At 51.4% G+C, this 26,412-nt stretch overlaps 1 protein-coding gene across 1 annotated transcript in view; it reads right to left on the bottom strand.

The window, feature by feature from the left end:
- Positions 1 to 8,282: 8,282 nt before the first annotated feature.
- NCAM1 (neural cell adhesion molecule 1) overlaps positions 8,283 to 26,412 on the bottom strand; it is a 385,399-nt gene continuing 367,269 nt past the window's right edge. Inside the window, exons 23-27 of the mRNA XM_042957775.1 lie at positions 26,003 to 26,183; positions 16,010 to 16,217; positions 14,920 to 15,036; positions 11,382 to 11,529; positions 8,283 to 10,034 (exon numbers count right to left, since the gene is read on the bottom strand). Coding sequence (XP_042813709.1) covers positions 11,409 to 11,529; positions 14,920 to 15,036; positions 16,010 to 16,217; positions 26,003 to 26,183 — 627 coding nt within the window. The 3' untranslated portion in view covers positions 8,283 to 10,034; positions 11,382 to 11,408. The remainder of the gene's footprint in view (positions 10,035 to 11,381; positions 11,530 to 14,919; positions 15,037 to 16,009; positions 16,218 to 26,002; positions 26,184 to 26,412) is intronic.

The raw sequence follows: 26,412 nt of genomic DNA, 5'->3' as shown, positions 1-26,412 counted from the left end.
GTTTGTCCTCTATATTGCTTTGTCTCTGCTCTGCCTCATCCATCCTAGCCACTGTGGCATCCATTTGAGATTGAAGCTCAGTTATAGCTTTTTTAATTTCATCCTGACTAGCTTTTACTTCTTTTATCTCCTCAGAGGAGGACTCTAATCCATTTTTGACCCCAGCTAGTATTCTTATAATTGTGATTCTGAATTCTGGTTCAGACATCTTGTTTGTATCAGTGTTGATTAAGTCTCTGGCTGTCGTTTCTTCCTGCTCTTTGTTTTGGGGTGAATTTCTTTGTTTCATCATTTTGAAGGAAGAAAAGGAATTAGTAATGTAAAAAGAAATTTTTAAGTAAAAAATTAAAAAGAACACACACACACACACGCACACAATCAAATAAATGATGCTAGATCCTAGGTGTGTTTTGGTCTGGTTATTGAAAGGAGCTTGACAGAGTGGAGAAAAAAGGGAAGAAAAAAAAAGGAAAAAAATAAAAATGAGGGAAAAAAGGAAAACGTTTGAAAATTTGCTAAAATGAATACAATGAAATAGAATAAAATTAAATGATGGAAATAAAATAGAATTTCAAAAATCTAAGATAAAGTATTAGTAGAAAAGTATATATATTAAAATTTTTTTAACGTTTATTCGTTTTTGAGAGACACAGAGAGACAGAGCATGAGCGGGGAAGGGGCAGAGAGAGGGAGACACAGAATCTGAAACAGGTCCCAGGCTCTGAGCTGTCAGCACAGAGCCCGATGTGGGGCTCGAACTCACAAACTGCGAGATCCTGACCTGAGCCGAAGTCGGGTGCTCAACCGACTGAGCCACCCAGGCGCCCCTAAAGAAAAATGTTTTTAATAAAAATTGAAAAAAAAATAAATTTTTTCTTCCTGTATTCAAGAAAAAGAAGAGAAATAAAAAAGAAAAAAAATTTTGAACAGATGGACCAGTGAACAGACTGAAATATAGTTGAAATTGTATTGTTTTCCCATAGAAGTCAAACTATGAAGCACTTTATAGTCCGTCAACTAAGCAGGCAGAGAGATTTGTGTTCCTGAAGAGCAAGATTGGCCCAGGAAGCTGGGGCAGGGGGGCGCGCGGTGGGAGTTGGTGGAGCTTAGTGTAATGTCTCTGCCCTCCACTAGATGGCGCTACTTAGTGTACCGGGGTTGATTGGTGTGGCGCTTGGAGATGTGTATGCGCATGCGCGGGCGCGGTGAAACTGGTGTCAGCTGCTGCTCAGTCTCTATCCTCCGAACTCCATGCTCTCCTCAAGGAGATATCGCGCACCCGTCCTTTGTCTTCAGTCCGTCCGCTCCCCGCTTTTACACGGTCTGTGTCTAAGCTGTCAGGTAGCCAGACGGCACCTCCCTCCTGAGTTTTATCTCAGATGCAGCTGTGTTTCCCGACCCCTCACGTCTGCGGGACTGTGGCTTTGACCCGTTCTGCCCCTCTGCTGGAGGGTCTCACGGAGCCATGGTCGGGTGCCGGCCGCACCCAGGAACTTTCGCGGGACCATGCTGCTGCCAGTGCCCAGAGATTGCGGCTGGGTGCCGGCCCGCCCCAGAAAAAGTTCCTGAGATCGTGTAGCAGCAGCGTTTCAGGGATTATGGAAAACCACAACACACACCTGGCACCAGGCTTCACCCTTAACGACCTCGTTCCAGCACCAGCGAATGTGGTGTTTCTCCCGGGTCCACTGGGACCTCTGCCTGTGGGGAGTCCTTCCAGCAGGGGAACCGCCTCTTCCCATGTGTCCCAAAGACCCCCGGACTTCACTCTGCGCCTGTGGATTCGCCCTTCTCACCAGAGCACCACCAGGTATGGAGCTTCCGAGGTTCAGACTCTGTGCTCCTTGTTTATAGCATCTTAATGGGATTTAAATCTCCTTTCTCCCTTTTTGGTTCAGTCCCTGCGGCTGTTTCCACTTTTTCACTTTCTCTCCAGCTGCTTTCAGGGGAAGGTGCTTTTCTCATACTATCTCAGCAAGGAAAAGCGGCTCCCTGCCCTCCGTGGCTTCTGTCTCCCCCAGTTCACCTCTCTGCGCCACGTACCTGCTGGGTTCTGCTGTTCAGGTTGTGCACATTGTTGTGTCAGTCCTCAAGTCAGTTTTCTAGGTGTGCAGGATGGTTTAGTGTTGATCTGGCCGTATTTTATGGATGCGAGATGCAAAAAAACTTCCATGCTGTTCCACCATCTTCAACATCACAAGTATTTTTTAATGTCTATACTCACACTGAGTTTATAGCCAATTTATAACTTGTAGCCTTTTTTTTTTTTCATTTCCTTTTTTTTTTTTTTAAATGCTCTCCTCTCAGCCTCCCACCTGTCAGTGTGTGCTCCAGTAACTGGTTTTCAGAGAGCATAGTTTACATCTGTCCCTCTTGTGGGGCATGATCTGGCCGCTCATCACCTCCGACGGCAGGGCTCGTTGGGATGCTCATTGGCCTTGGGTGTGTGCGGTGAAGTGTGCTGAGCCTCGGGAAGTGCCTTGTTGACATCCAGACACTCCGTGCGTCTGCAGTGCTTCCTGTCTGTGTGGTCCCGCAGAGCTTCCTGGGGGATCCAGGCTGGCTGGGTCCTGCCTGCGTGTCTCCAGGTGTGGGCTAAGGACCACCTACAGTGGAGCCCCGAGTCCCAGACCTACGGCCTCAGGATCCATAGGCTGGGTTCCAGAAGGTTCCATCCACAGAGTGTCCCTAGAGATGCAGAGGCCTGCAGTCAGGGGGCGACAGAAGAGCTTGGCCAAGCAGGACTGCTGCTGACTTCCCGGCCCAGGGTGCAGGGTGGGCTGGCGGCTGCCCGGAGAGGCCTTCTCCTGGGCTGCAGACCCGCTGTCTTTCTTCCCTCAGCAGGAGTGTGGCAGGACTTGCAGGCTGGGTCCTGGGCTCCAAATACGTGTTCTCTGGCAGAGTTTCATCCTGTCAGAGAGATCTTTGCACTTTTGTTCCTCATGCTGACCACCACATTTCCAGCAGGCTGTTGATGGCCATCACGGTGGAAAGCACCCTAAACGGACAGTCTCTTGTGGGTCATCTTGTTCTGAGCTGGACTTCATAGCCGAGTGCCTGGGCTTGCCTGCTCAGGAAGACACAGCATAGTACTGTCCCCTGGAAAGGCAAACTCCTGCCAGCGAGACCTGGGGACCAGCAGATCCTTTACAGATCACACTGCCCTGTTCTCCTGCCTCTTGTCTGCTCTTCCCTGCCTCCCAACCCATAGATTTGCCCCCTTAGAGAAAACTCCGAGGAAGGAGTTTCCCTGGTTTTGCTGGGTCAGCCTTGTCCATCAGAAAACTGAGAGTTTTGAGTAATAGACACAGGGTAGTATGTCTCTGCCTTTCAGGGTCCCCTAACCCACGTCGTCCCTGCCTGACTCCATCACGCAGGTGCTACTCACTCGCCAGACACAGTCACCAGCCTGGAGGGAGGAGAGGGGCATGGTGACCCATGATTATGGGGTATGGCAGGCAGCAGCTCAGGGTCCCGAGCAGGTAGACCCTCTCCAGCCACATGTAAACCCTGCAACTAAATTGTGTTTGTGAAACTCTGTTCAAGCCACCTTAAGCTGTGTGTTCACTTCCAAAGAGTAGGTAAAAAGTGTTGAACAATTTCAGGCACTGCAGGGAAATGAAATATGGTTTGTGTAAGTTCTGGGGCGTAGGGGAGGAGACACATGTTTTTAGTAATAGTGGATTAGGGCTGGAGCAGAGGAGGATTTGGAGGCGTGCTAACAATGAAGCTGGAACAGTAAGCAAGGGGTGGGGCAGTGGCCAAGACGGGTGTTGTTAGGACTTTGTGTTTTATCCTCAGGGTGGTTGGGAGCTCGTAAAGATCTTTTGGGGAAGGTGGGAGAAAGAAGTGGTTGGTATGATGAAATTCGCTGTCCGCACAACTCATTCTGTGCCGAGTGAGGCCAATGGGTTGGAGGCTACCAGGTAAAATCCTACGAGACCTCCTTCATGATCTAGCTGCTGCCACCCAAGCTCAGCCTATGTGATGGGAGTTACTGGGGTGATTTCTGTAAGAGATTTATAAGGCCATGTTGGGAGCGACTCTCATCGCCCAGAGGCAACCTACCCTGCCTGCCCTAAGCACCAGGGCTGAGGCTGGGGCTCTCATTGCACGAGGCAGTCCTCATGGGTGACCTTGCTGTGGAGGGTTTCTGAAAGCCACGTGGGAGGCAGTGGCCATGGAGGACTTTCACCGGAATGGCAGCGAGCATACAAACACCAGGGTGGCAAGGGGTCCTGGTCATCTTTTTGGTAGCTACAAGTCAACATCTATTCTCTAGACTCCTGAGCAGGAACGCTGTGTGCCAGCCAGTGGGACAGGTGGAGGCGAATTCTGTTAGGGGAATAAGAAGACAAGGCTCATGTAGAAAGAACATGGAGTGTCACTGTCTGTCTCCCTCTTTTCCCCTGAGGTGAGGCTGCAAATGGCACAGTGGGATTTTCCCATGATTCTCCTTGACAGGGAGCTGCCTGTGAATTTTCTTTTCGGGTTCCTTGCTTGGTTCTTTCCTCTTCTTAATCCACGTTCATTTCCTTGGTGATTTCCCCAAGTGCCAGAGATTTGAATACGAGTTCCATGCTGACAGCTCCTAAATGTGTCTGCAGACCAGATCCCCCTTGAACTTTGGCCCGCGCATCATCTCCACTAGGGCGTTCACAGGCATTTCAGACTCCCAAGTGTTCAGAACCAAACTCTGCATCCTCCAGATCTGCTTCTCCTTCACTCTTTTTGGAAGGTGAATGACAGCTCCATCCTTCTAATTGTTTAGCCCCCAAATCTGGAAGCTGCCTTTGATGCCTTCTTCAAACCCCACCTCTGATCCATTACCCAATCTTGCTAGCTTCACCTTTGGGAGATAACTGGAATTGGGCTATTCACTCTCCACTGGAACCAACTTGGTCCCAAGCACACTGTCTTGTCCCATCTAGATTATTGCCTCCTAATTGGTATCCTCACCTCCTCTCTTGCCCTCCTGTGATGTCTCCACCTAGCAGCCAGAATGATCTTGCCAAAAATCAAGTCACGTCAGGCTTCTGCTCAAAACATCCCTCTGGCTTTCTATGTCGCTTGAAGAAAAAAGCTAAAATTCTAACAGTCATCTACAGACCCCTATGTGATCTGTCCAGCTCATGGGTGCCGATGTCCCACCCCATCCCTTGCTCTCTGCTTCAGCCACAACGGCCTTCTTGCTCTTCCCCAAACACACTGAGCAGCCCCCACCCCAGGATCTTTGCGCTTGCTACGCCCTCTGCCTGAAGTATCTTTGTTCAGATATTCACGTGGTTTAGTTTCTCACTTCTTCCAGGTCACTGCTCAAATGTCACCTTTTCAGAGAGCACTCTGACCTCCTCCTCACCTGGATTTATTGTTATCTGTGGCACTCACCACTCAGTGTTGAGCCACGATAGCCTAAATCATGCTGTGGTAACAGATCTGAAGGTTAAGTGGCTGACAGCACAAAGAGCTGTCCAGCGGTATGCTGGAGCCAGCCTTTACTGCTTTGAGAGAATCGTTCTATTTTCAGGAAATTTATGAGCCAGTTGTTAGTAAAAGTTAAATTGCATAAACCTACAATCAGCAAAATTATCTTTAAAATGAAGGCAATATATACTCAAAATGTACCGCTTCTCAATTATTTTACTACCTTTTTACTATTATGAATGTATGTTGATAGTTTATTGGTATTACTACGTATTACTATTTTCTCTGTGCTTGTGCTTATTTTTTGGTAGAGATAAGCTGTATGATGCTGTGCTACCGTGCTTTACTACTAACTCCTCGTTCAGTGCTGGCATGTTGAAATCAGCCCTGTAGGGAATATTTACATACCAGTAGAAACAGTAAATGCTACAAATAGGGTTTGCTTGAGTTTTGGTGTTTGTCTAGACTTGAGAGCGATGGGGCAAATATTTATGATGTGGATTCAACTTACTGTGCTGTGTCTGGGGGCGCCTGGGTGGCTCAGTCAGTTAAGCATCCGACTTCGGCTCAGGTCATCATCTCCAGGTCTGTGAGTTCGAGCCCCGCACACATGTGCTGACAGCTCAGAGCCTGGAGCCTGCTTCCGATTCTGTGTCTCCCTCTCTCCCTGCCCCTCCCCAGTTCATGCTCTGTCTCTCTCTGTCTCAAAGATAAATAAACATTAAAAAAAATTAAAAACAAAAACAAATGTGCCGTGTCTGCAGCCGTTCCACTGGGGCTGGCATGAAACATGGAGGCCATATCCTGGTATTCAAAACTTCTGCCCAGTTCGGCAGTGGTCCCTCACACCACTGATGAACAAGTGAAGTTCCCACACACTGATCTTCATTGCTTCGCTTCCATCTTATCTGTTAACACAAGTGAATCAGCCAGTGTTCTTGTTGGAACGACACTCACTCACTCACTAATCGTAATCATAGGTTGATTCTAGAGAAGAGTTCAGCAAAAATGTACCAAAGCATTCCGCACCATATGGATACATGGAATTTCAGTATAGAGTGTGGTATATGATTTGTAAATTGCACTCTTTGTCTCAGTAAAGTGTGTAACAAGCACGCACAACATGTGTATACCTCCCTCCTCTTCCCTCTTGGAGGGCTGGTTATTAAACGTGCAGCAGATAACCACTGGGGTTTTCCCTCATGCATGCTCCATGAGTTCACATCCCTCATCTTGGGCCTAGGTGAAGGCACTTGTACCACCTGCAGCGTGGCTGGCCGTGGCGGCCGTAGTAAGATGTACACCCGCTATCAAGGCTCTGCCTAGAAGTCATAGTCCATTGACCGAAGCAAGTACATGGCCGTGCCCACTTCATGAGACCAGAGGCATACCATCCTATCCTATCACGGACCTGGAAGGAGGGAGAGGAGAGCTGGAGTATTGGTGACGAGCCCTAATGACCCTACCACGTGTCAGGCACTTTTGTGCTTATTGTCTGACCCACCTCACACGTAAACTAACATTCTGCAAGAATGTTTTGTTCACTGCTGTATCTGGAGTATCTTGGAGACACTCAGTGAATACTGAGTGAATCTGGGAGGAGGCTAGCCTGAAGGAGGGGAGAAGGCGGTGAAAGCAAGCCCTCATGGACCATTAGAGAGAAGGTCATCATTTCATGAGGTCAGTTTTTATCACTCCTTACCTTACCATATGCCGCTGGCAGTTGGTGGCACAGGAAATCACATGAATTACGTGGTTCTGGGTCATTAGAATGAGCTCTAGGGCCAGTGAAGGGACAATGCCTGGGAACGGATGCAGACACCACCCCAGAACAAGACACCTCCCCAGGCTAGGGCTAGGGAGGGGCACGTAGGACACAAACGAAGGAGGCGCCTCAGACCCATGCAGGTGTAGGAATGGCCTTGAGAGAGGGCCTCTTTATATCTTGCTCCCTAGAAGACTCACTCACCCGCCTCCCCCTGGGGCCTGCTCCTCTCCAGGAACTTGCAGTTCCACAGTTTAATAGGTAATTCCAACTCTTGGCTCTTCCCAACACCGCTGGACAGCAGCATATACAAGAGAATTCTGAGTCTGGTGAAGTTTGCTTTACTCTGTCTAGCTCAGAGACTTTAATAAATTCCAAGGGCTGAGAGGTATGGCAAAGCGAGGCTCTAAGTGCTGAGAAGTATGGTGAACTAAGAAGGCGAAGCATCGTGTATTCTGGAATAAGCCTCAGGCGCCGACCTCCATGTTGAAACCTTGGAGCTCAGGTATAGATGGTTATTCCAGTTGGGTTTGATGCTATCCCACATCTGGGATGCCATCAGCACTATCCCCATTTGTTGAGTACCTACTATGTGCCAAGACAGTCCTACACTCTGTTTTCATATACACGGCTTCACTCATTAGCCAGGACCTCAGCTCAGTTAGCTTAGTATCTCCTGTTTGTCAAAAGAAGAAACTGAGTCTTGAGGAGATTAAGGAATTATTCCAAGGTCAACAAGGAAGTGGCAGAACCAGGATTTGAATGAAATCTGTCCGAATCTGATGGCTGGCCATTCTCATAACTGGGATTCCTCTATCAAACTGAGAGAAAACATTGTAAACCATCATCCGGGCAACGTGAACTCAAGCCACTGAGTTTAACTGACCTTGAACTCAACTGAATGTGAACTCAAGACACTGAGCTGACTGACCTTGTTCACAAGGTCAAAAGAAATACCCCTGGCATTTCCCCATATGATTCACCTGATAGACTCTCACTGAATCGAAATAAATCCCAGTTTGACCACGAGCAGCTTTTTTTTTTTCTTTCAATTTTTATTGAACACAAGTATTCTGACAGAATGCAAAGTCAAAATTCTCAGTTAGTACTCAGTATTTACACCAGTGAGAATGGAAACAAAGGTGGTATTGATGTTTTCACTTGGTAAAAAGTTTATAACAAGAGAGAAGGCCCCCGAAGTAGGGAATGCTGGGTAGGGATGTTAATGGAGGTCTGAAAACCACCATCCAGACAGACAGCCTCGAGTGAAAACCTGGGACTTGGAAGGGCTCCATAGAAAAGTGTGAAAATACAGTCCCACTTCAGAAGCTGCACTATGTACACTACGGCCCTCCAGGATTCAGAGACCCTGTGCGTGGCACGTGGAAACCCCTCCAGAAGAACTTGGCCATGCCGCTATTTATGTGAATACATATGTATGGCACATACACATATAGACACATAGACATTGGAAACTGGTAGAGTTGATCCCGCCTTCAAAAAATTAAAAAAGGAAAACTATAAGCTTTTATCTCTTAACATAAAAGATAGAACATCTTGAAAATAAAGTGACTCCCTCTTTGATTTTAGAGAAAGCATTGCTCTGGGTTTTTTTTGTTTGTTTGTTTGTTTGTTTTTGCTTTTTTTAAAATTTTTAGAATTTTTTTTTTTAAAGAAAAAGGAAAGCTCATGCATGCAGAGAGAAATCTATGTATAATGAAAGAGAGGCAGACCAAAAGGTGGGCAGTCTTGGGTGCCAGCTGACGGCGGAGCCAGGGTTCTGGGTGGGTGAGGGGTGTCAGCTGCCCCCGGGCCAGGTTACTTGAGGGTCGACTATACCTCTTTCTCTTCCTAACCATCAGAACCAAAGTCAGTGTGCCTGATCACAACCACTTGGCGTGAAATGCACAGTCTCGGTGAGGTATAGCACGGGCTTGGCCTAGGTGGTCAACGCCAGGAACATCAGAAGATGAGCCACTGATTCCATGGACAGCCCGGCGGTGGGATTCCTAGCCTGCTGCTCCTTGCTGGGCCCTCCCCGTCTTGGGCACCCAGGAGCCCCCATTCTGCTATGTGCTCAGAGAACTGTCTGCACGTTACTCATGCCTGAGGGCCTGTGCATTTGAACCACAGACTTGTGCAAGCCCTACAATCAAAGGGGCCGGGGCTGGGTGCATGGGGTCCTCCGTTTCCATCCCCAGGAGCTGAGAAAATGCAAAATAACCCCACATTTAGCAAATGACAGGACCATTATTTTTTCACAGTTTGAAATTATAATCTTCGCATATCGTCACTGATCAGACCGCAGAAGTGTCAGGACACTGGGGAGTGTGGCCCGGAGAACAGACTCAGGAGAGGTCTCGCCACCCTAACCTCTTGCGGTTTTGTACCGTGGGACAGGAGCGCATGCCGGGGCGCCGATTTCCGCGTATTAGCGCCCTCTTCATCATCAAAATCACGCTTACTTCATTTTCTTTGTTTAAAGGCTTCAATTCCTTTTAAGAGTTATTCTTGTTTCCTGAATATTTTTTTCTGAACTATCTGCTATACCTTCCACAACCAAACTATGTTGAAGTTTTATTTCAATACTATGACAAAAACACGTTTCACACTAAAATAGTCACGCATCCACAGTGCACAAGCTTGCAGTTCTAAAGTAGAATGAGGAAAAAAAAAAAAGCAAAATTTCTATACAAAGGGCTGGCTTTTCCCTTCTCCCCCCTCCCATCCCCCTTAAAGTTTCTGTATTTTTTTTTCCCCACTTGGTTTCCGATCCAGGAAAGTTGTGTTATGACTCCAGACAGCAGTTGGCTTTTTTTTTTTCTTTTGTTTCTATAAATGCTGCCTAAGTGAACAGAAGGCCGATGTTACTTTACTTCAACAGATTTCCAAAAAAAGACACTAATTCCCTGAAGCACACATGCTCTTCCGCTCAAATCTAGATTCTGGGCTCAAAAGGAAATTGTATGTATATATTTTATTTGGCTTTCTACAAAAAGGGGATGTTTGGGGTAAAAATGTGTGTTCACCAAGACCAGCCCCAACTATACAATCTTCTCTGCTTCATTCAACAAAGCCTAAGGAGTCCTTCAAAAGGAAGGGGATGCAGATGCCTAGGGGGGGCAGACTCTTTTTCACAGATACAGGCAGGTGGTGGCTAATCAGAAAGTGGTCTAACCCCCAAGGAAATACAAAAAGAATTGAAGGGCCAAAAAAAAAAAAAAAAAAAAAAGCAAAACCACTCCAGAACAAGATGGATTTTCACCTGAGTTGCACACAGGCAAAAATTTCAAATCAGAATGGGGGGGGGTGGGGGTGGGGGAGGAGAGCCACTGTAAACAATCATAGTTTGTAAAGTTGTCCTGTGCGAAAACAAGCCTGTGATGACTCTACCCGCCTCTAGGCAGTATTTGTAACTTAAAAAAAAAAAAAAAAAAAAAAGGCAGCTACTTTACATGGACATTTAAACACAACCAAAGTCAAACAGTTGTCAACTTGTAAACACTGGAAAACAAAGATGGCAGAAAGAAAAAAAAAAGAGAGAGAGAGAGAAAAGGAAGGAGAAAGAAATTCGAATATTGCAAACTGAGATCTGCCCCCAGAAGCTGCAATTTGGCCTTCTTCCTACAAAACGAGAGTCTACGTGGGGATTGAATTCAGCTAGAAAGGGTGACACACTTTGCATACTGAACAAATACAAAGTGAACAGAAATTATAACTTATTTATGGGGTTTTACAGAGTTCAAACTCGACTCAAAGTATAAAAATAAACTTGGACTTTGTTCATTCGTTAGTCTTAGTGCCTGGAAGCACTTCTCTGAAACTGGTCTGTGCCAATTGGGCAACACCAAGTGCGGTCTTCCTGAACCTAGATTTTTTTTTTTTCTTTCTGAGCTTCCTAGATTCTTAATTTGGGGTCCTTTTGTTTGGTTTTTAAATGGTTTCAGGGAACGGAGTGTCCTAGTTTGGCTGTGGGTTTAACCTTTTTGTCTCATTTTCTTACAAGTGAGTGCGCAGCAAAGGAACCCTTTCTATAAACCTACAAAAAGGAGATCCCCTGTTTATCTGTTTACTTTTTTTTTTTAAAGGCAAAAGACACTAGAGGAATGAGGTGTGTGTGTGTGTGCGTGCGTGTGTGTGTCTGTGTGTGATATTGGAAATGCTCTGGTGAAACTATGGTGTCACTTTTTACTTTGATCTGCTCATTTCTTGTCACCCATCATGCTTTGCTCTCGTTCTCCTTTGTCTGTGTGGCGTCATTGGGGACCGTCTTGACTTCGGCTGGCGCTGGTTTCGTTTCTGTCTCCTGGCTCTCCGACTTTGCTTCTGCGGGGCCCTTCCTGCAGAGAATGGGGAAAACAGCAGTGAGAACACAATCTACAGTAACTCACCCTTCAGCCAGTCCCTCGGGAGGGGCTCCCGCTTAGAGCAATGGTCTCCATCCTTGGCTGCACGCTGGAATCACCTGGGAGCTCTAAAAATCACTGGTGCCTGGGCTCTACCCCCAGAAATCCTGATTTAATTGGTCTGGGCATGATGACTTTTAAAAGCACCCAAGTGACTCTAAAACGAAGCCAAAGTTGAGAGCCACTGAATCTGAGGAATGAGACCTTTTCTGTTCCAGCCCTAATCCAATGCCAGGGGCCCAGGGTCCTTACCTGGGGTGGTGGAAGGGGGCAGCAGATGTGGCCTTTTCCTCACCCTGATCGGTATAATTGGTATAATTAGTCAGACTGGTATAAGTGGGGCATGCTGGTCTGGTTCCCCAGTACTGACTCCAGGGGCCCCTCTGCAAACTGCCTTGCTCTTGCCTGTCTTTGCTCCCACCACACCCTGTGCTCTGTGTTTCCTGGTGATGCCTCAGTGCCTAACCCTCAGTGCCTGGCCAGGGTGAGAAAATTTTGTGACCGAGGCAGCTTTTTGTGGCATGAAAGGCTAGACTGGGATGTCACGCTACACATGGGGACAAGGGGAGTAGGGGGGTTAGCGGGTGCTGAGTGGGCGGGATAGAGGAGTCCTACTTCCTGGGGTTCAGGGCTCCTGGGGACAGTCCTATTTCAGCTCTTGGTGGCAGCATACTGCTCATGTGGGGGCAGCCACAGGAGCCTCTGTAAAAACCTAGGTCTCGCTCTGCCTTATTCAGTCTCAGGAGTGAAAGTCTGATCTAAGGATGCACTGGGGCAAGCAGGCTTAGACCCCAGTTCCAACTGCATTTTGGCATCATATTTAAGAAAGCTGCTAAGTTTAAGGACTTGCCCTTGAACTTGGAGACCCAACAGTCATTCGGTGCTTGTGAGCTCTCACTGTTCCCAGACATTCCAGGTCAGAAGAAGCAAGAGTAGGTGGTGGTGGGGGGGGGTAGGGGGTGAGGGGGTGGGGTATCTGGGGCCGGAGTGGGACAGGGCCCTCTGGACCACATCCTCTCCCCACATGGGCCTTGGGGTCTGCCTCTTTTCTTCCTGCATAACAGTGCTGTTCTGGTGGGGACTCAGCCTGGACCCTGGATAACACACTGTCTGTGGGCCCCAGGGTGGCCAATAAGGGCACCTTGGCCTCCTTAGCTTGCTTCCCAAGCTACGCTCATCAGGGGCCCGACTGCGAGGCTCCCCCCCCCCCCCCCCCCCCCCCCACCAGGGAAAACAGAAGTGGCTGCTAGGATGATAAGGAGAAGACGTAATTAACATGGCCTAATTAGTGAGCAGGCGGCTGCCTGCCCCCCTTCTGTCCCCTCCTCATCCCAGCCCCCTGGTTGACAGTCGCCTCAGAGAAGCCCTGGAACAGGCTGAAGACACATCTAACAAAGAGGACACAGCACAGCACAGACAGACGCACACCACCACGGGACATAACCCGACGACAGCAGACAAAGAGAGGCCGTACTCGGTCTTTGCTGGTGCAGGCGAAACAGAGCTGTCTGCAGTGGAAGGGGCAAGCTCAGGGGCTTGTCCACTGGCCCCAGCGGTGGGAGCAGGAGAGCCCAGGGCTGCAAAAACATCCTTTGCAAGGTCAATATCTGGGGTCTTGAAGTTCCCTTCGTCCATTTTAAAGTCCTCGCCCTGGGCAGGGTTTGTGGCGCTGACGGAGGCAGCCTCGCTCTTCGGGCTAGTGAGGCCCGTGGCTGCTGCCTCGGTCGGGCTCTTCACGGCGCCGGGCTGGGTGGGCTCGGGGTCCGGGCCTTTGGTGCTGGGAGCCTCCTGCTTGGCCTGCGGGGCTGCCGTGGCAGGGGCGGCCGCTGCTGCCGCTGCTGCCGCTAGGGGACTGGTTGCCCCGGCCGCGGTGGGGCTCGGCTTGCTCGCGGGAGGGGCCTTGGAGGCCTCCCCCGAGCTGGCAGGGGCGCTGGGGCTGAGCACAGCCCCCTGGTGAGCCAGGACACTAGAAGACAAACTGCCGGCAGCAGGGGCTGAGGCCGGGGTGTCGCTCAGGTCAACGAGGGGGGCAACCTTGGGGGCCGAAGCTGGGGGAGGGGAGGAGGCGGTGGCGCCGGGCCCCTTGGAAGGGGTGGCCTGGCCAGTGGGCACAGAGTTTGAGTCAGGCGTGGCCGTGGCCGGGGGGGCAATACTGGAGGTCAGGGTGGTGGTCTCACTGGTGGGGCTGTTCTGAGCAGTGGCAAAGGTTTCGGTGATAGTGTCAGAGTTAGCGGTGACGGTGGTGACAGAAGGCAGCATGTCCTCGACAGTGGCTGTGGTGTCGGCCGGCAGCCTGTGGGGAGGACAGGAAGTAGAAGAGAATAGACAATGAAGCTGGGACGAGACAGAGAAGCGGGCGTGGGGAAGGGGGGACGCAGCCAAGGAGGGGGTCGTGGGCAGGGCATGCAGTGACGCACAGGCACGGACACAGGCCCACAGAGAAACGAGGACAGCAAGAGGAAGCACACGCCCAGGCGGGCAGAAGAGGAGACAGGAGACACAGACCTGCTGGCCCTTCCTCCCTGCTGACGCCCCTCCAGCTCTCTACGCTGCGCTGCCTCTCCCTGCAGCCCTGTCTGACCCCTGCCTGCACCCCAACTCCAGGAGAGGCGAGCCTCAGTTCGCCGTCCGCCACTGCTGGCGTCAAGGACCCCGAGGAATGGGCCCTGCTGTCCTAGGGGCTCCATGGGAACTGATGGGGAAGGTTGGGAATATGGCAGACAAAGAGTGCTCCCAAGGCCCCTAGCAGTCGCGGGTTGTCCAGCCAGAGATTTAAATTAAATCCTCGCTAAACTCCACTCCCTTCAAAGCCCCAGCACTCACGACAGCCAGCCTTCATGACCGCCTCGGCCAGACGTGGTTTCTGACTGAGGGTCCCCCAGGCTTCTGACAACAGAAGGGTCAGGGAGCTCTACGCGCCCCCACCTCCTCTCATCCTTCCAGGAAGAACGCAGAAAACCCTAGAGCTCTTGAAAATCCTACACAGAATCTGCTGAGCCTTTCAAAGCTCAGAGCCTCTCTCAGTGCGGTTGTGTCCCCTTCGGCCACTTCCAGAATGTGCGTGTGACTCGGGCATAGGGTCTAGAGATCCCGCTCACCCCTGGAACCCTCTCAGAGCATCTGCAGGCTCTTCACAGAACCAGGAATGCCTTCTCTCTAGGGAGAGAGTGGGCTCAGGCATTTCTGGCCAAGGGCTCCAGAATCTGGGCTGCATTGTTGGGCTGGGAGTGGTGGGTGGGAGGCATGGGAGGCGAGGCATGGGTGAGGCGATGAGGTGAGTGTGGGGCTCTGCGGCCGAAGTGCCGCCCCTCCCCACCCACGTACTCGGGCTCCGTCAGCGGGGTGGTCTCGTTGGGCTCCGTGTGTTTCCCTCCATCGTGGTTTGGGGTCCGCTCCTCCTCGGTCCGCACTTCCACGATGGGTTCCTTGGACTCATCTTTCCTGTGGAGAGAGTTTTGCTGGTTCGATCCTGGCCTGCTGGGGCAGGAAGGGGGCTCCCGGGGAAGCCGGCTACAGCTCAGGGCTCCTGGGTTTGGGCCAAAGTTGATGTGGGGGCGTGGGCATCTCAAGCCCAAGGGCCCGAGCCTCAGCTCCCACTCGTGCCAGCTGTGTGACCATGAACATTGGATTCGCTCGCTTTGGCTTCCGTCCCCTCATCTGTAAAATGGGGCAGGCAACAGTCTCGACCTTGCCTGGCTGTTGGAAACACTAACTGAGACAACGGATGTCAAGTGCTTAGCACAGTGCCTGGCACAGAGAAGTGCTCAGATAATCTGTATTTCCATACAGTGCCTGCCCTGTGGTGACTCTCACAGCTTACTCCCTGCTCTGCCTCTTGTCACCTCACTCCAGCTCAGGTCCACCCGGTGAGTCTGTGGAGCCTCTTGCTCATTGGCTCAGGACCCGTTTTTCCAGAGATGCTGGAGGGGACAGCATCTGGATGGTCAGCTCCAAAGGGACAGGAAGTTTTACCTGTTCTGTTCGCAGGTGTAACCTAGTGTCTGGGAACAGAGCCTGGCCCTGTTTTAGCTGCTCAGTAAATATCTGTTGAGTGATATATGAATGACTGAATGAATGAAGACATGAACGAACGGCAGCAAGGCAAGTGTGTGTCTCAAATGCTACGGCAGGTCCCCTCCAAGTTTATTTAGCTCTGAAAATTCCCCTCAGTTTGGCCTATGCAGGGATTTTCAACCTTCTCTGAAATTCTAATATGTTAGATGTGGGGTTGGGCCCAAGTGTTAGCTTTTCAAACAGGAATCCCCAAAGACTGTGTTTTAGGAAACATTTCTCCCGTGCTTTTTTTTCCACCTTTGGGGTTTCCAAATGGGGAAACTGAGATGGTTCTGATGCTAAGCCCCCCGGCCCAGGGCAGAGCCTAGACCCTAGCAGTGGCAGTTAAGTCTGCACTCACGAGAAGGCGGCTTTGCCCTCCTCCATGTCCTTGCCCTTGGCTCCGGGCCCAGCCTTTCCGCACAGGTTGACGGCAATGCACATGAGCAGCCCGCACTTGTTCAGGAAGTAGCAGGTGATGTCCACCACCACCAGTAGCAGGACAAAGATGACGATGAGGATGCCCACAATGGCCCCAGTGCTCAGGCCTGATGTAGGGCTGCCGTTGGCTTGAGTGGGAGGGAGGGAGGGGGAGAGAGAGAGAGAGAGAGATGGCTGGTGGTTAATACACTGACGTGCAGACTGCTGGACCCTGCAGAGCAACAGCCCCTGGGGGTGGGGTAGCACCTATAGGACAAAGTCGTGGCATTTGTGTCAAGAGTGGCACCTTCCGTGGGGCCTTTCTACACCCCGGTGTGGAGACAACAGAGTCTCTCTGTATCTTCAAGAGGGCGGGATGGCAGCCTTACCTCACAGACCAGGGGGTAGGGGCATGAGGCTCCCACAAGTCGGGAGGAGTGGGCACCAGGAGCTGTATTTCCACCCCTGCGCTCAGTCTCCGAGCCTCCCCCAGCCCCATACTTAGCTGATCTCCTCTTGAGCTCAGGGAAGCAGGCAGGCAGGTGGTGGTCACCGGGTTCAGGCTAGACCATGGCTCTTGGGAGTACTCAGGGACAGGGTCCCAAGTGGGGTAGCACAGGGTTCCCAAGGCTTCCTTTGGGCTTGTGCTGGCACGAGGCACAACAGTATGCCCAGTACATGACCCCACCTCCTCTCCTCCTCTTTAAGGATGGCTCTAGATGATCCTGACCTTGGACAGTGTACATTGGCTTCATGGCTTATCCTTCTTCACTGCACCCAGGGAGACAGACGAAGACCATTTACTCTGGAGACATGGAGGTCTGCCCAGGGTGAAAGGTTTGGGAATACTCACCATCTGGGAGCTCAGGCACACTTGGATCAGACTTCAGGAAAACCAGCAGACTCACCCAGAGATGCACACCCACACGGACAGGCACACTCACACTCAGGGCAAAGGTCCTCTGTGCCCACTACAGACAGACACGTTCTCCCACTTGAGCAGCCCACAGCATGCCCGTTCTGGCTGGGCTCACTTTGAATGACTCAACTTGTGTTGCACTCCCCAGGGCCCCGGGGGTGTTGATGGTATCACAGAAGGACCCCAGCTCCCCAGGCCCCCTTGTGTCAATGTTAGCTGCCTGAGGTGGCCCCCTGTTTGGTTCCCCCCCCACCCCACCCCAGTGTCTGGGAGATAAGAAGTCATGCTGTGGGCAGCGAGCTCTGCCCATAAGCCAATGTGGAGACAATGACATCACACTGAAACACGAGCATGTCTGCTTCGTTTTTCTTCTTCTGGAAGGATAGAGTTCAAGAACTGGCTGCTCCACCCCACCACCAGACCTTGTCTGAAGCTTCCTGTGCTGCCAGGACCCACTGGGATCCCCCAGGTCTGCTGACTAGAGGCGGGAACTGTGGCCAACACGGTCTGGGTCTCGCTGTGCCTTTGCTGAGCCCCAGGCCAGGCCCAGTGGCCTGTTAGCCACACAGCACACCAGATAATGGAGGAACGTGTAGTCCAAGGTGATATGTGCTACAGACAGGCCCCAATCTTTTTCTTCCATGCAGTCTGTGTTCCTGGGGGCACTCTTCTGTCTGCCCAGGTGTCCCTGGTCAGGTATCGCGGAGCCTCTTCGGCGGTGGTCCCACCCCACTGGCCTCTGTTTCAAAGTTTAATTCAGGGTACAGACCACCAGGCCAGCAGGCCACAGACGACTGCTCATAGCTTCATTTCTCGCACCCAGGGTGCATTTGGGCCTTATAGTTGGAGAAGACTCTCAAATTCTTGAGTATTTTTGGCTTCTCTGGGACCTTGGTCTTGCTTCCCAGTGTTTCCTCCTCAGGCTTGCTGGCTGGTCCCATCCAACCTGCACTGAAAACCTTAGCCTATCCACCAGGAAGGTCCCAATACTGGCAAAGGCCTCTGTGCTCAGAGGACCCAGCTCCAGCCACGCTGTCTCTGGACTTCGGCAGCAGGGAACTGATGGCTGGCCCCCGTGATCCGCTAGAGCAGGTCTTTTCCCTAGCAGCTCACAAAAGCAGAAGAGAGCATTCGTTCTTCTCTTCCGGCTCCTCATACATTCCACCCAAAGAAGCAGAGAGGCACACAAGCCTTCCTGATGTTCAGAATCCCAAAGCTGGTTCCCCGAACAGGGAGGAATTACCAGCCTTGGGCTTTCTATCCCTGACAGTGGCTTCCAGCCACTGCCGCCTCCTGACGTCGGTGCCCAATAGGTGTCGAGTGCCTACTTCCCGAGGAAGGAGCCTAAAGCATTTGGGGGAGGGGAGAATGTTTGTATTTTCGGACTCAGTGGCATAAACTCGACATTCCGAGGTTTACACATAAGCGTGGTTTTAGGGGACCAGTCATATCTCTGAAGAGGACAAATGGTCCACGGAAAGGGGGCTCTGTGCATGTGAGAGGCAGCCACTGTCCACCTTGTGTTCTGGGCTCGTTAGACCTGGCTGGAGGGCTGCCTGGGTTCTGCAGGCACACTCAGGGGAAGGGCCAGAGGATACAAAGACCCCGGTGACGTGAGACAGAAAGAAGGGCAGCGGTCTTCCCTTCTCCTGGCCTAAAGGCCTTACACATGTCGTGTACTCTCCCACACCTCTGTTGTAACTCATGGCACTGCTCCCCGCACCCCCTCCCCCCAACCCATCCCTGTGCTCCAGGCCAGGGCCTTCATCCTACCTGCTGAATACACCCAGCCCATTCCTGCCTTAGGTCCTTGCTGACTCCTTTCTGGGAACCCTCCAGCCCCGTAACCTCCTGGCTGGCTCTTTGCTGTCCTGCAGGCCTCAGCTCAAATGTCACCTTGCTGGAGAGCCCTCTCCCTCCGTCCCCTGATCTCTCACTCTGCCCAGTATCTACCACAGAGTAGATAGAGTAGTAGAGTATCTGTTCTCTTCTTACTTCTATCTGCCACTTTCTGTTCACTTGCATGCTTTTTATCTGGCTGTCTTCTCCAGAATGTTCTAAAGGGTACTCTTAGTTCTCCCCAGCATCTAGCACAACCCGACTCATAGGAAATGTTCAAAGAATATTTGTCAAAAAGACGAGTGGGTGTTTAGTCTGGAGATGAGAACACCATCTCCAGATGTTTACAGATGTGTCGTGAAATGGAAGCGGTCTTACTTGGTATCACTGCTGGATGGAAACTGTAGGGGTTGGGGGTAGTTCAGCTTCCCTCGAGAGAGAGCTAACAGTGTGAGCTGCCTCGGCAGGCAAGCACCCTGTGCCTGGACACCCTTGGCAGGGATGCCTAGTGCTCTGGAAGAGGCTCCTGTGTTGGGCAGGGCCTGGGACAGAAGGTGTCTCCACACCCTCTTCAACCACAGGAGCCTGCCGTCCCATGTTGCGGTCTAGCACCCTGCACGCGGTACAGGTCCTCTGCACTGACGACTTTTCCCTTGGAAGACTAGAACACTCAGTGGGTCCCATTTTTATTCACTGGTCCTCGGGATTTTATTTTTATGTGAAAAATAAACACACCTTTTAGCATAATGTTTGTCACCTGCAGCAGAATTTCTAGGGTGCTTTAGACTCTGGGGCTCCCCAGTTCTAGTGAATCAGGATCTCTGTGGGTGATGCTCAGGAATCTGGATGTGGCCGAGCGGCCCTGGTGATCCTTATACATAGCAGAGTTTGAGGAGCGCTGTCTCCAGGCCATCTTGTGCCTGGGTCACAGTGAATAATAGTGGCTTCTATGACTCCTGGCCCACGGATGAGCTGTGGAGTCTCGCCTCGTGGCCCTGACCACTGAGGTGGTCATACTGACGTAACTGACGTACTGAATGTATGGAGAGAGGGAGCAGAGACTGTCCCTGAAGGAAAAAGGACCAGCCAGTTCACCACTGAGAGTACAGACTTCCAGAGGAAGTAAGAGGCTCCTTAAGCTAGAGAAAGGGTGTGTGCAACTTTTACAAAAAGAAGCTGTACGTAAGGGAAACACCGGGAAATAGATGAGAGGGTATGAAAGTCAGCATTCATTACCTCTAGGGGGATGTTACAGAACTGTGTAGCTCAGGAGAGCGAGGAGGACATAGGTTATCTCCTACACCTTACGTAACATTGTATAAAAAAGGAAAAATTAAAACCTTCCAGGGATCTGTCTTTGCATGACCTTACGCTGGCCTCCTGTGACTGACTCACCCCACATCTGCACGCACAGACTTTCTTGGGAGCAGTTCCTCCATAACCTCCAGGGTCACAGCCACCCGAATGGTGATGCTGCGAAAGTGAGGCTGTCCATCTCCTGTGGTTCCTGGCATGGGAGAGGCTGGCACTGACCGGGGAACCGGCTGCCCCATGACAGGGACCTACATACATCTCTCTTAAATGCCTCAAAATGGGAAGATGGGTCTCACATTTTACAGACACCAGATGGGTCTGAGTCATTATGTCGCGGGACCTCAGTGCAGCCAGGTGCCCTTCCCACTGAGCGGGAGTTCAGGTTCACTTGCAAACCCCTCACACGTCTGCTTCCTCCCTCCCAGTATCTGCTGTGAAACAGACAGCTGGTCTTAAGTTTGGAAAGAGTCCTACTAAGTGTGACTACAAACAGAATAGGATTTGCCAATGAGAACCTTCTCTCGCATTCTGTTGATCACAAGATCACTCTGTGCAGCCTCTGCTATGGGGTTTTAATGGGGGCAGTGACATCAGGAGCCCTGGCTACAGAGACTGTATGTCTGATGGCCCACAATGCATTCCTGACCCCAAAGTGACCAGCTCCTGGTTCTGCAAAGGCACTTTCCCCTCATCCCCCTGTCTGCTGGGGACTGGGAAAGTTCAAGGAGGCAATGACCCACAAGAGCTCTCAGGATAGCTGAGCCAAATGCATAGCCCCTCATTGGGAAAGGAAAGCCTCTCCTCTGCTAAAACTCCATGCAGCAGGCTGCAAGTTTGGGGTACAATTTGGGGTAATCAGAGTTATTCAGGTACATGTGAGGTGGAGGAGGGAAAGGACTTGGGACACTTGGTAGGACACACAGCTATTAAATAAAATCAAAGCACGCCGGTAAGTTCACGTGGACTGTTATTTCCTTTAATAATGCAAAGGTGTAAACTTCATAAAGGCCTCGCTGATTATCTACACAACAGTGTTAGCATTCTTATTAGTAACATACATGATCCAAACCTGCCATATAAATATTCCAGAAAGGAGCAGAGAAACCCCGCGGCATGGGGGGCACGGGCAGCACTGAGCAGGGCGCAGCGGCTGGGAGAGCCCGGCGAGGTGGCAAGTGCTTACTCCTGTGGGGGCTCGAAGGGCCGCTGTCTTGGGGATTCCCGGTGGGGCTGGGGGCCACAGCCATCACTGAGGACGGTGTCCAGTACGAGTGGATGTGCCCTAACACTGTCTCTTGAAAGGCATCCCATTATAAGCCATGGGTCTGCAGTGGCCTCAAAGTGCCTTTGGCTGAGGCACGCCTCGCCTGGGGTTGTGCTGAGGGGACAGGGCTCTGTCAGGCCTCCCTATGCTTGGGACTAGATCTCTGAGGAGTCCCTTCAGAAACACTGACACTGTCCCTTCCCTAGGGGCGGGACTGGGGCCAGGCCGGGCCCCCCCCCTAGGGGAACATGTGACTTCTGCCTAAGATGATATCAAGAGCATGCCAGAGGCCAGGAGGACAGTGACGGGCCACTTGGGTGACGATGGATCTCTCCTTCCTTCGTCCTCCCTGCAGCTCTAACTGACCTGGGGTTTTTACACCAGGCCCAGAGGCCCCGGGTGCCTCTCCTCAATGCTCTGCCTTGAGCCTCAGAACCATGCCTGCTTCTCTTGTGCTGGTGTGAATGCAGGTCAGGGACCCCAGGCAGAGAGGTTCTAGATGGGGCTGGGGGTGCACAGGGCCGGGGCAAGAGGCACTACCTGCCTGAGCTGCTGGAAGAGTGTGTGTGCGTGAGCCTCTAAATTGTGAGCGCTGGGGACGCGGGCCTGTGCCGACCAACACCACCAGCCGTGCCCTGCAGACCACGGGGTCCCTTGGATTCCCAAAGGGAAAGACTAGTCTTCAAACATTAGAAAAAACCAAATGGAACTAAAAAATAAACCAAAAAGAACAAAAATCAAACTTCTGTGGGATGTTTAGAGATGAGATGTATAGGATGATACGTGACCACAATGGACGGAGGTTTTCTTTAGCAGAGGGTCCATCCCCAAGCGTGTACAGGATGGTACTGAGCAGGACCCGCCTGGGTCTCCATGTGAGACTTTAGCAAACACACTGATCTTTCTCTCCTGGGCACGTGGAGAGGACGCCCCCTCAAGAGCAGAGAGGACTAGCTGGCTTTCACCAGAATTTTCTAAATGTCACTAGAGTCACTGACCAATATGGGCGGGGGTCAGGGCATTCGGGAAGTACGACAGGCTGAGTGATTCGCAGTGTGGACACTCTGGGAGGGGCCTGTTCCCCACCCATCTGCTCTGGTGAGTATGTGCGGGGTCGCGGAGTGCGTGACCCATGCTGGGCTTGCAGTGGATACTTCTAACCTGGGGGCTGATGTTTATGCGACACGGTGGGTCACTGTGGGACCACAACCCCCAAGACAGGCTCTGTGCTAATCTGCTGGGCAGTCCCATTATCACTCCAACTGGGAGACGTGCATCTTTCAAAGCTGACTGGTATTGGGCATATCACAGGTTGGTCCTGTTTGCAGAGCCAGCATAAGGGGCTGGTTGTAATACCAGGACCACCGTGCCCCCCAGAACATCTGTTCAGCCCCGGAAAATGCCTAATGAATCCATTTTCTTCCACTGTATGGGCAACAGGGTGACTTACTTTGCCCATCATGTCAGCAAAATGCCCGGATGCATCAGAGCGGTTTGGCCCCCTGACCACGGGCACGTCAAGGCAAGCAGTGCCCATTACTCTTGAAGGGCAGAGGGGGAGCACGGGGTTGGAATGGGGTAGGGAAAACGTGGTGATGTGGACACTCTGATGCAAGCTTTAGGAGGTACTTAGACACTTTTCTCTGCCACATCATGTTCAGGTAAGAAAAAAAATGCAACAAGTAGCAGAGATGTGCAGAAACTTCTCTGTAAAACTAGCATGATGCTCTTCTAAAAACCGCGTTTAAAGAAAAGCGCTCCCACATATTTTTGTACTGCCATTAAAAAAGGGGGCAAACTCCTCGTGAAGCAGCATGGAAGTATCCGCGAATGGTAAAATGTCTGGAGGTCCAGCTTTTTCCAATCACCAAACCTTCCTCTTCCACACAGAGCACTTGGTGGCGTGGCCGTGGCAGTCCTGACAGGTTCTTCCAAAGGGGGCAACTGATCATTCTCATGGGAACTGGGCATTTAAGCAAATTTAATTTGTGTGTGTTTGTGTTCAAATTCCTAACAGAGCAAAAGAAGAGTCACTGCAGAGAGAAGCAATGAGACAAAGGTGTAGGACGCACAGCAGCCTCCCAAGGTCGCTGAAGGTCCCAAGCAATGGGAGCCCAGAGAGAATGTGGTTGTTTAAAAACAAATGTGGCAGTGGGGATGTCCCAGTGACGCACGTCCAACGTGACATGTGTGACGACAGACGCAGGAAGGGGAGGAGGGGGGAGAAGGAAAGAGAAGGTAGAGACAGAAACAGAGGAAAAAAAAATAGATAAAAAGAAAAAAAATTAGGTCAAATACAGAAAACGCAAGAATCAAAGGTTAATTCAACTTAGTAAATTAGACTGACAAAGGTTAGGGAAGGGTTCAGTACAGTATTATTCCCATAAGGCCAGTTCCAAAGCTCAGCAAGGCCAGAAGCAGCACAGCAGGGTGAATTCGGGGGTTAGGGGTCAGCGAGCAAATGAAATTACAGTGAGAGAACAGAGCCTCCACAGTAAAGTACAAGAGTTTGATTAGGAGAGTGTTACCTTCGACTAAGGCAAGGCCTCTGAGGGGCAGTCAACAAGCTTACCCACAGCCTCCTGGCCTCTAGAGCTTTCTACGCGTAGCGGGAGAGATGCGCTGTGTGCAGCAAACTGTGCTTTTTCAGCGATAGATGGGACTCGTCTTCCCACTGCGCCATGGCCCCCACCCAGTCGCTCTTCAAGACGATCTCGCCTGTACCCCTCACCTTCTGCTACCGCACCGACCACAGAATCCCACCAAGAGCGCACATCTTGTAGTTCAGAGGTTTTATACGCAGATCCCAACGCCACGGCCAGGAAAGTCCAACTAAGCACAGAGACACCTCCTCCTAATACGCGTGCGGTAGGTGAGCAGTCCCTCCGACCCTCTCCAGGTTAGTGGGGTGCCTTAACGCCTCTGACATCTCCACTGGGCAGGGCCCTGGAGGACAACATCTTCTCCTGTTTCTGTATCTGATTCACAGTGTCCCCACCTGCTGCAACCCCACGAGCTGATGCTGTGGGCACTACCCAACACGTGGACACAGCACGTCCGAGCAACCTGCCTGTGTCACTTAGCCCAGGCAACAAGTGCCACCAGAAGTCTGCCTTGCTGAAAAGGGGTTGCTCGAGCTTCTCCCCACCCCAACCCCCCAGCTCCTAAGTGTCCCATAAAAGCTGGGAAGATCTGGATACATTCCAGACCGTCGATTTCAATGAAAAGGTGACCAAAGAGCACAAAGAAAGAGAGGGCACAGGATGGCAGGGCCACCCCGAGTGGACATCATATTAAGCAGTCGTGAGAGCGTTTCTTGCAGCCACACCCAAATGCCTTGCCTTTACCACTGACCATCTGCACTAAGGAGCCTCCCTGAGAATGCAGAGGGTAGGTCGAATCGACGTGTCTCATCTGTGGTTTAAGACCCACCTGTCAACTCCCTGGAGGCCCCAACAGGTCTATTGGACACACACACTCACGCACACACAACAGTCGGCCACCACACACTGGTGCCTTTGTTGCTGCACTGACTCGCGCACATGCACGCCTGTGTCCCAGGCAGCTGTACCCTTTCTGTTCTCCCTCCTGCTGGGAGGTGCTGTTGTGATAACTGAATAGAGCACCCAGGCAAGCACTGGAGAGAGGACAGGCATGATGGGGCCAGACCAAGGCCACTGGGAGACCGAAACATCTTCCCCGCCATGCCTGAACACAGCAGAGGGTTTATGGGGCCCTTTTTCAACAGGCTGCAGCTGTATGGTCTATGCCCACCTCTCCTGCCTGAGGCCGGCCTTTGGCTGATCTGGGAAAGCAGAGAGGGGCTGAAGATCTCTCTCTGCTCTGCGGGTTTTGTCAGTGAGGGGACTAACCATCAGTGGCAAGGTGGGTGGGCCAGCAAGCAGAACTCCCACGTTATTCCCACACTTGGGTTGGTCCCGGGTCCCTAGAAACAGTTCTACATCTCCTAGGAGAACCACTCGCATCATGGTTTCCAGCAGACTGCCTTTCACAGATGGGGTTTCCAAGCATCTACTTTCCTCATTTGCTCTGTTTCAAGTAATTCAATTTAATCTTTGTTTCAGTTGAGAGGCCCTTGGAAGATAGGCTTTTTAACTAATTGGGCACCGTCTCTTCCTTCTCTTGGGGTCCCCACAGAGAAGAGATCTGGAACATGACTGTGCAGTAAGCAAGCATCAAATAGCGCTTCAACAATTGGGTGGTCCTTGTAGGAAATGGCAGAGGGTAGATAAGGTCTCAAAACAAGATCCTTACTCAACCAGCCTCCAAGGCTTGGCTGGAGGTGGGGCTTTTCCCATCTCAGGGGTCCCGTGGACTGGCTCAGCATCAGTCCTTCAAGGCTGAATGACACAGGACCATTGCCCCAGGAGGCTTGGCCAAGCCTTGCTGGGGGTCCAGTACATCTCAACCCACTGCACAGATAGGTACAAAGCAAAACTAAGCTTTGCATGGGCGACCGATCATGAGGATGGCTGGAAGCAAGCAAGTTGTCAGGGGCTGTTCAGGCGCATTAGGAGGTGCAGCTTTGGTGCATTAATTCAAAGCGGGAGACTCACAGAGAGCAGAGGCGGTCATACCTGGGATGGCCGTGGGCTGGGCCGAGGTCCTGAACACAAAATGAGCCGCCTTGGACTTTCCCTGCTGGTTCTCAGCCACCACGTAGACTTCATATTCAGCATTCCAGTCCAGGGACTTGAGCATGACGTGGTCACTGCCGGATGGGAGCCGGATCTCCGGTTTCCACTCCGAGGAGAGCTTCTGGGAGAAACCGGCAGGAAGGACACAAGACACCAGGAAAGTTGAGATACAAATGTTGGTGAGGCCAGCTAACTGGAAGAACTCAAGGGAGTCACTAACTATTGGTGCAAACTAATAAAAAGAAAAACCACTGATAGGACATGGCGTGCATTCTTTACTAGCCCGAAAAACCCTAAGGATTGCACAGGTCAGGAGGTCACCCTTGCACGTCTGCAAACACACAGACCTC

Source organism: Panthera tigris, chromosome D1 (genome assembly GCF_018350195.1).
Source record: "Panthera tigris isolate Pti1 chromosome D1, P.tigris_Pti1_mat1.1, whole genome shotgun sequence".
Classification (NCBI taxonomy): domain Eukaryota; kingdom Metazoa; phylum Chordata; class Mammalia; order Carnivora; family Felidae; genus Panthera; species Panthera tigris.
Note: the sequence above shows the minus strand (reverse complement) of the source record. Positions and strands in the feature narration are given on the sequence as shown.